The 9,614-nt window shown below is 37.9% G+C and overlaps 1 protein-coding gene across 1 annotated transcript; it reads left to right on the forward strand.

Annotated features, from left to right (window-relative positions):
• Positions 1 to 3,147: 3,147 nt before the first annotated feature.
• On the forward strand, positions 3,148 to 5,179 carry LOC125232809 (DNA-directed RNA polymerases I and III subunit RPAC1). The gene is made up of 6 exons (XM_048138590.1): positions 3,148 to 3,288; positions 3,397 to 3,697; positions 3,820 to 3,939; positions 4,091 to 4,273; positions 4,597 to 4,824; positions 5,049 to 5,179. Exons 1-6 carry the CDS (start codon positions 3,235 to 3,237, stop codon positions 5,159 to 5,161), a joined length of 999 nt encoding a protein of 332 aa, XP_047994547.1. The 5' UTR covers positions 3,148 to 3,234; the 3' UTR covers positions 5,162 to 5,179.
• Positions 5,180 to 9,614: the final 4,435 nt, after the last annotated feature.

Below are 9,614 nucleotides of genomic sequence, written 5' to 3' on the forward strand. Positions count from 1 at the left end.
AGTTCAGCTGCCGTTAATACAGATATAATTTGGGGGACACCAATACTTTCGCTACATTTTTCCTCGACGGTTACAGATCACTTTTGCCTTTGCTTTAACTGGAAGCCTTTACGGACGTACTATAAATTACGTATTAGGTAACTTGGGTTATTACTGGGGATTAGCACCTAGCTAGGTATAATAGATAAGTATACGCAAACAATGTTCTTGACAATGTTAAAATTATATATACATACATATATAACTCATGCCTGTATTTCAAAAAGGAGTATGCAGGGCACATGAAACTGCTCAAGTTCCTGCCAGTTAACGAATTTGTGACACAGCACAAAAATGTTGACAGCCCAGACAGCCCAGTCGACTTCTACAACACCCACGTTCCTCCCGTGAGTGTGAAAAGACAGTGATGAAAACCCGCCACCACACGAAGATTGTAAACAATTAGTAGGTATTCTTTATACATATATGGGTACTTGCTTAGCAAAAAATTGGAAAGTAACATTTTATTATATATCTTTACGCTAAATATATATTTATATTCTAAGTATACTATTTAATTAAATTTAATGTCATAATTAGTTAAAAATGTAACTACTGGACTGGATATACAATATACAGTCCCGGTCACTTAAATAGAACCACAAACCTTTACAGATATATGAGTTAATTTTTCCAATAAATAAATATAATAGTCTCAGTTTTTAATACTCAGTGACGTGCACTATTTAAATATTATATTGCAGAACATTTCCCTGTTAGATTATTTATGTATGGTATTAATGTATAGAAGTATGTCGATTTTGGTCGGTCAAATGAATAGAACCACTAGCTCATTTTTCTAAAATAAAACGACAAACAATTATGAAAAGTGTATTAATATTTAGTATTTTTTCCATTATTTCTAATTACTTCAAAAAGTCGACTGGGCATGGAATCATACAACGACTGAAGGTAGTGTCGAGGTATCGCCGACCACTCTTTCATTAAAGCCGATCTCAGAGCTTCTTTATTATCAAATTGTGTTCCATCTGCGTACAATCTTCTCGTTAGCCATCCCCATACATTTTCCATAATATTAAGATCTGGAGACACGGAAGGCCACTCAAGAATTTCGATATTATTATCCACGAACCATTTTTTCACAGGCTTCGCCGTATGAATAGGTGCATTATCATGCTGAAATATAAAGTGACGATCTTTTAATTTTGATTTTATAATTGTCTTCTGTCGTTCTAGTAGTTTAATGTATTTTTCTGCATTTTGTTTACCTTCAAGCAAAACTAGGTCCAGCACACCCTCACTACAGATAGCACCCCACACCATTATACTTCCTAAAGCGCTGTGTCGGCTGGACAAATACCTTTCTTCTTTCCGAATATCATGAAAGTAATATGCATAGCCATCTGGACCATCCAAATTAAACTTCTTTTCGTCAGTAAATATTACTTTGTACCATTCTAATTTCCATGTCATATGCTGTCGTGCAAATTCTAAACGTAAGGAATAATGTCGGTTATTTAAAGCAGGTCGTTTCTTAATTTTCAGACGTTTCACTAACGAACACTTGTTTATGATCCGTCGCACTGTACGGACAGATGCTTGCGTGCCCACCTTTTGTGCTATTTGACGAGCAGTTAGAGAAGAATTAGATGCTTCACGAAGTATGCGCCGTCTTTCTTTTTCTGTTGTGGCTCGTTTTGTTCTTCCTTTATATCGCTTACCATAATTTTCTGGATCTTCTAAATACTTCATGATCACATGATGCGATCTACTCAGTCGTCGAGCTATTTCACGCAATGGATAATGTTCTTCTTTTAATGTTCCAATTCTTATAATTTCTTCTGGAGTTAACTTCTTCCCACGTCCCATTTTATTTTAAAATCAGTACACATTAACACAGAAAGTTATTTACAAAGATTAACAATAAGATAGCGTATTGATATTACAACTACTAACGTCTGTTCGCGTCGAAAGCTCAATTTAAAGTGACTGGTTCTATTCATGTGACCGCGCTATCGGCCGACAGCATGGAAGTTTCTAGAAAGTTCTGTTTCTAGAAGCGTGTATTAGGTTATGTATAGTTTTTAGATAGGGATATATATTAAAAAGTTATCATAGATTACTTTTATCTTTTTAAATTAGAGGTAATTACAATACTTTTCTACCGGTTCTATTCAAGTGACCGGGACTTACATTACATAGTGCGGGCGTAGCGCGTCGGGTACCCTCAAAACAATTGCCAATAAACTAATTGTAAGCAGTCACCGTAGCCTATGGAGCCTGCATAACCAGGTTGCCATGCCATTTATTATAAAATTGCAGAAGCGAGCCACAGAGAGTCGAAGAAGCGTTCATGCATATGCCATGTATATTATTAGGGTTCCGTAGTCAACTAGGAACCCTTATAGTTTCGCCATGTCTGTCTGTCCGTCCGTCCGTCCGCGGATAATCTCAGTAACCGTTAGCACTAGAAAGCTGAAATTTGGTACCAAGATCACGATAAAGAATCACGCCAACAAAGTGCAAAAATAAAAAAATTGAAAAAAAATGTTTTATTAGGGTACCCCCCTACATGTAAAGTGGGGGCTGATATTTTTTTTCATTCTAACCCCAACGTGTGATATATTGTTGGATAGGTATATAAAAATGAATACGGGTTTACTAATATCGTTTTTTGATAATATTAATATTTTCGGAAATAATCGCTCCCAAAGGAAAAAAAAAGTGCGCCCCCCCCCCCCCCCCTCTAACTTTTGAACCATATGTTTGAAAAATATGAAAAAAATCACAAAAGTAGAACTTTATAAAGACTTTCTAGAAAATTGTTTTGAACTTGATAGGTTCAGTAGTTTTTGAGAAAAATACGGAAAACTACGGAACCCTACACTGAGCGTGGCCCGACACGCTCTTGGCCGGTTTTTTACATATGCCACTTATAGTTGTCATTCCATATTAATGTAACATAAAGTAAAGATACAAGATACTGTAATACTGTTCTTCAATGAATCAACAAAATAGATTTTAAAAATCTAATTCCATTCAGTTTAATACATAATATTGTATAATCAAAAGCGGTATTAGCGGTAATAATTTGTGGTTTCTAAACGCTCTCTCACAGCGGGCATGGCATGACAAGACTCACGCACTCACGCTTGCTCCATCAAAACGTCAAAAGTGTCAAAATTAAAAACAACTTGGTTCAAGCATACTAGATATAAATAAAATAAAATAAATATGCCTCAGTTGCAAGATAAACCGCGGGCATTATTAGAAGAATTCCGTATTAAGGTATATATTTTTGTTGGCCATCGTATACAAAAAATTAAATAACCACATGACTGTTATTCTAACCTCTCCGGTTATTGCTTTTGTGTTTTCAATAAACTTTTCTTTCAGAATGCCCCTGATGATTATGGCATGGCAGATGAGAAGTGGAACTTCAAAAAGTTCGTCAAAAACTTCCGTATAGTGGTAGTTAAAATGGATAATTCAGAAATGGAATTCGACCTTATCGGCATTCAACCAGCATTCGCGAATGCGTTTCGGAGGCTGATGCTGAGCGAGGTTCCTAGCATGGCTATTGAGAAAGTGATGATAAAAAACAACACTTCGATCATTCAGGATGAAGTCCTGGCCCACAGGTTGGGGCTGATACCTTTGAAAGCTGATCCAAGATTGTTTGAGTACCGTGCTGAAGGTATTTTATTGTTAAAGGCTTTCCCCTCTTTTGGCAGGAGGGATTTTGCCAATGTTTTACATTTATTTAAAACAGTACTTTGTTTTTCAAAGACTAAACAAAACTTAATTATTTTTTTACAGATGCAACAGAAGGCACAGAGTTTGATACACTAGAGTTCATATTAAAAGTGAAATGCACTGCTAATACATCTCAGTCTAAAGACTCGTTCAGAACAGAAGACCTCTACACCAATCACAGTGGTAAGCACCACCCTAATTTTTACTAACACTCAGTGACACAAAAACGGTAATAAAAAAACAAAAATATTACTTTGGTGTAAGCTAAAAAAAATACATAGATAAAAGTCACCTTATGTTGTTTTTTAATCAGTTGTTTCAAATTTTTTTTTAGTTTACTCATCTCAGATCAAATGGCACCCCATTGGCAACCAGGCCTCCATGCACAAGGAGGCAGACATAGGCTCGGTGCATGACAAGATATTGATATCCAAGATGAGGCCTGGCCATGAGCTTGATCTCCACTTGATTGCCGTAAAGGGAATAGGAAAGGATCATGCCAAATTTTCACCTGTTGGTAAGTTGAATGAATACAGTACTGTTGTTATGAGAAAATAACTTGCATAGTAAAAGACCAGTAACAATGAAAGAAATCTAATATTGTTAGGTTGGTTTGTGGATAGAATATGACAAAATCTTTTAAAACCTTGGAGAAGACTGACTTTCACTTTGTATAGTCAAAAAACAACAATTGAATGCTTGTACCTCTTAGCTTTAAATTGTTAAGGCTATATGAAACAAGCAACGTAATGTATCAGATAGAATGCATGTATATATGTATGTGTGTGTGTATGTAGTGAATGCTATCTTACATCTTTATAATATTTTAACCGTTTCCAGCAACTGCATCGTACCGTCTACTGCCAGAAATAACATTAACCCGTGAAATTGTTGGAAGCGAGGCCATTCTACTCCAGAACTGTTTTTCACCAGGAGTCATCGGCATTGACCCTGAAGGCAAAGCATTCGTCCGAGATGCACGCTATGATACCTGCAGCAGAAATGTTTACAAATATGATGAAATCAAAGATGCTGTTATCCTAAGCAGAGTTCGAGATCATTTTATATGTGAGTTATATCAAACGTATAAATATAGCAAATCATAGCAAATCTGAAATGAAAATAAGTATCAACCAAATCATGATTCATGAAAATCATAATAATTTACAACCAAAATATTAGATTCTTATCATACTATATACATTTAATGACTTAATTTTATTCTGTTTTAATTAGATTTAGATTACAAACACTTTAAAAGGGCTCTAAAATATATTTTTTTTGTTTTTCAGTTAATGTGGAGTCAGTGGGGGCAATGGCACCTAATGTTATATTTGTGGAAGCTGTTAAAATACTGAAAGAAAAATGTAAATCATTGTTAGACGAATTAAATAACCTTATTTAAATAATAATTTATCTTAATTTATTTGCTAAATGACCTGTCTACAAAAAAAATACGGCACGCACGTCAAGTTACTTACGAGTATGTAGCTAATATCAGTTTCACCTCAGGAAGATTGATATTGTTAAAAATAGTGATTTTTTAACTAGTTTTAGTTTAGCCAAGACAACATAGTTATTTTGTTCTTGGTTAAACGTTAAAATCATAATAGAAAATGCTATGCCAAGAAAATCTGTAAACATAAAAGTTGATAAAAGTAAACGACAGAGAAGCAGATAAAATCTTTTTCCCGTCACTAGCTCGTAAACACGTGTTTTGTCCTTTAATACCAGCGGGTTAGAAACGCATTGTATCCACTTAGTGGGTAAAGTAATTTGACCTTGAATAAAGTCAAATTAACTGCTTTAAGATTGATAAAAGTGGGTGAATCTAGTAATAAAGATGATTTACCACCTGTGGAACTACTGGAAACATTTTCTGCGTTGTAGTTTCCTCGCTATAGTGAGGGGAAAAGTTTTGTGTTACACTCGGGTGCAAATGTATTTTACTCCTCGTGTGTTAACACTTTCGCTACCAAGAACCCGACTGTCGGGCACACCGCTCGTAGAAGCGTAGCCGATTACATGGGTTTCCCCGTATGTAGCGAAAATGTCGTAGCGCCGCGTAGAGCCCGGTTTCGAAAGTGTTAAAAAACTCGCAAGTTCAGGATTCTATTCTCTAACCACTCGCTTCGCTCGTGGTTGAACTATAGAATCCTTTCAAATACTCGTTTTTCAATTCCACACTCGGCGTTAAAATACAACTTTGCCCCCTTGTACCTATAACAAATAACTATTTCTTCGCAACTCTTCCGTATATGCTCATGCGATAAAGAGGCACAGGCAGTTATCGGAATTTACAATCTGTAAATATAGGCATATTACACTTTTAGAGAGCGCGCACCCGGGCAACAGTTGCCCGTGTGCGCGCTCTCTTAGGCACTTGTAATACTATATATTCTGTGATACTACTCTTTGAAGTAGAGGGCTCACTCACTTTTTTGCAGTAGGCGAGAAGCTATAAAATGGTAATTTATGAAATATTTCTATACACATTCTATACAAAGTAAAAATTGATGGTCAAGCAAATTTTGCAACTAAAAAAAAAAGAGCGAAATTCAAATTTTCTTTTGTACGAAAAACCTTCGTCCCTACATTTTTCAAATTTTCCGTCTTTTTTCATTAGTGACAAGATTGTGATCTCGCAATTATGGACCTCTCGCTTGGAAAAGCCGCTGGAGTGGATGGTATCTACAACGAGTTTCTGAATAACCGCCTTCAAAAATAAGCGCGTTACAAAACACGGAGAAACTAAAAAGCAAAAAATAATAAACCTTTGAATTCAGATTTCTTATCGTATTGCAATAATCTAAACATCCACATTATAAACAAGTCAATTATTTTTGTAGTCGGTACCAGACCTGTTCGTCGCCTTGCTATTTCCTGTTTGCTCCACCCAACCATACGCAGGCTGGCCCCGACTCCAAAAATAATTGATTTGTTTATAATTTGGATGTTTAGATTATTGCAATCCGATAAGAAATCTGAATTCAAAGGTTTATTATTTTTTGCTTTTTAGTTTCTCCGTCTTTTGTAACGCGCTTATTTTGGAAGGCGGTTTTATTTTTTGTTAAAAAGTTTATTTATTTGTTGATTTTTAGTGGTTCCTATTGATATTATATGTATCAGTCCGAATATATGTACAGTAGGGAAAGAATTATCCTTTAACTCCTAACCATTGAGGAGTTGACCTTCCATCATCAGCTCAGCCACATAAAGTTATTACCATCAGGCGTAAATACTGGTTTACCTTTGAAAAATACACTAAAAACATTACATGTGCCTATAACATTTGAAGAGTTCCCTCGATTTCTCCAAGATCCCATCATCAGACCCCGACTTGGTGCCAATGGGACCATCTCGGGGTTATACCTGATCGACTGAAAAAAAAATTTTGAAAATCGGTCCATGATTTTCGGAGATATCGAGTAACATATGGGATCCAAAGCGATGAAGTGGCTTTCACTCTTCTTTTCCAATATTCGGAGCCGCAATAAACTTCCTAGGACTTTTAAGGAGTCGAAAGTTATAGCTATCCTCAAACCAGGAAAGAAGGAGGACGACCCTTCAAGCTATGGCCCAATTGCACTGCTAAGTAACTGCTACAAACTGCTCGAGAGACTCATTTATCGCAGAATAGCTCATCTGATCGATCGTGTGGTACCAGCAGAACAGGCGGGCTTTCGTTCCGGTCGAAGCTGTGCAGACCAGGACCTGGATCTTACAACACACCTAGAAAACGGTTTCCACAAGAAATTGAAATCCGGAGCGGTGTTCGTTGACCTGACTTCAGCCTATGACACTGTCTAGAGGGAGGGGCTAATAATAAGCTTCTTACGGCCGTCCCAAATATTACCCTTGCTAAGCTAATTTCCAATATGCTGTGCGAGAGAAAATTTAGGGTATACTTGGGCTCTAATGCCAGTAGTGTTAGAAAGCTCAATAATTGACTTCCCCAGGGATCCGTGCTGGCACCCATACCTACTGTTCAATATGTACTTATCTGATCTCCCAAGCACTAGCGCAAGGAAGTTCATATACGCCACATACGCCGATGACATTTGCCTATAGTAGCTCAACACAGAGACTTCGACAACCTGGAACTCGCACTATCCAGTGACTTGGCACGGCTGATGTCTGACTACTTCAAAATCTGGCGATTAACTCCCAGCTTAAGCAAAACATAGGTCTGTTGCTTCCATCTACACAACCAATTAGCCAAGCGTGAACTCAAGGTGTTCCTGAATGGAGCGCTGGTCAGACACAATTTCTATCCCAAGTATCTCGGGATTACAATCGGCCGCTCCATTACGTTCAAGCAGCACCTCTCCAATACAGCTCGAAAACTCCAGAGTCGCAACAACATCGTGCAAAAATTAAGCGGCACCTCTTGGGGAGCTAGTGCCGACGTGTTGCGAACATCAGCGTTATCCCTGGTATTCTCAACAGCGGAATACTGTGCAGCGGCGTGGCTTGGCAGTGCCCACATCTTTAAGGTAGATGTTGAGTTAAACAAAGCCCTGCGAGTCATATCCGGGACGCTCCAATCCACTCCTTGCCACTGGCTTCCTGTGTTGTCTCGGATTGCCCCGCCAGAACTCAGGAGGAAAGACGCTTTGCTTCGGGAAGCTACGAAAATCCAAAATAACCCCGATCTACCTTGTCATGAAGAGTTTACACAGCCAAGCAAACAACGTCTCAAATCCAGAAATCCCTCGCATAACATCGCCAAAAATCTAGCGAATACTAAATCTTATACTTTTAAACGAGCAATTCTTGTATATTTATTTATTTATTTATTTATTTATTTATATATATATTTATTTACACTGACGATCTCGGAAACCGCTCTAACGATTTCGCAGAAATTTGTTATGTGGGGGTTTTTGGGGGCGAAAAATAGGTCTAACTTATCCTTAGGTCCCGGAAAACGCGAATTTTCGAGTTTTCATGCGTTTTTCTTCGCGCGCCATCTCGTGTGCAGTAGTTGTACTGTTAAGACAGAATTCTTTCGGTCGATGTAAGTACTATTTATTGCAAACACTAGATGGCGACACAGGTCAAGGCTAAAACGAATAGAAAATACACTATTTGAGTTTTTGTGGCGAAATGCGCGCCATCTCGTGTGGAGTAGTTGTGTTGTTAAGGCTGAGAATTCTTTCGCTCGATGTAGGTACTATTCATTTTTGAACTAGATGGCGACACATGTCAAGGATACGAAACAGAACCGAGCGAAGCTCGGTTGCCCAGATATTTCAATGTAAAACACGAATGGACGAAATCTTGGGAAAATTGGGCTCTGACATTACACCTGGGTCTAAAATAATGGGATCAGATTTTCCTAGACGAGACTGGTGCAAACTCAACAGACTTCGTACTGGCCACGGTCGATGCGCCTAATCGCCTATTACGGGTGATCTATGCCTATTACAAACACCGCTGTGGGTGGGTGGACTCTCCAGCCTGCGATTGCGGTGCGGAAGCCCAAACCATCCAGCACATAATTCAAGACTGCCCTATAACACGCTATGCCGGCCCTCCCGAAGACCTGATCACCCTGTGCGACGAAGCCACAAAATGGCTGACTGCTCTTAGTCTAGATATTTAAGTAAAATTTCACGTTCTATGTTTCTATTTTCTAACATGTATGCCATGCCCATAGATTTAGAATTATTAAACTAGATTGTTTAGTTAGGTCAAAAAGTGTGTCCACATGAGAGGTAATTGTTTGGGCTGGTGTCCCTCTCGCACTTGCTGACAATGTCAACATTACTCAGTGACGTTATCACTGTCATAAATTGGGGATACCAGTCAATTTTCAAAGTTACTACAAATCTACTAACACCCAATTGAAAGTA

Source organism: Leguminivora glycinivorella, chromosome 13, assembly GCF_023078275.1.
Source record: "Leguminivora glycinivorella isolate SPB_JAAS2020 chromosome 13, LegGlyc_1.1, whole genome shotgun sequence".
NCBI classification, from domain to species: domain Eukaryota; kingdom Metazoa; phylum Arthropoda; class Insecta; order Lepidoptera; family Tortricidae; genus Leguminivora; species Leguminivora glycinivorella.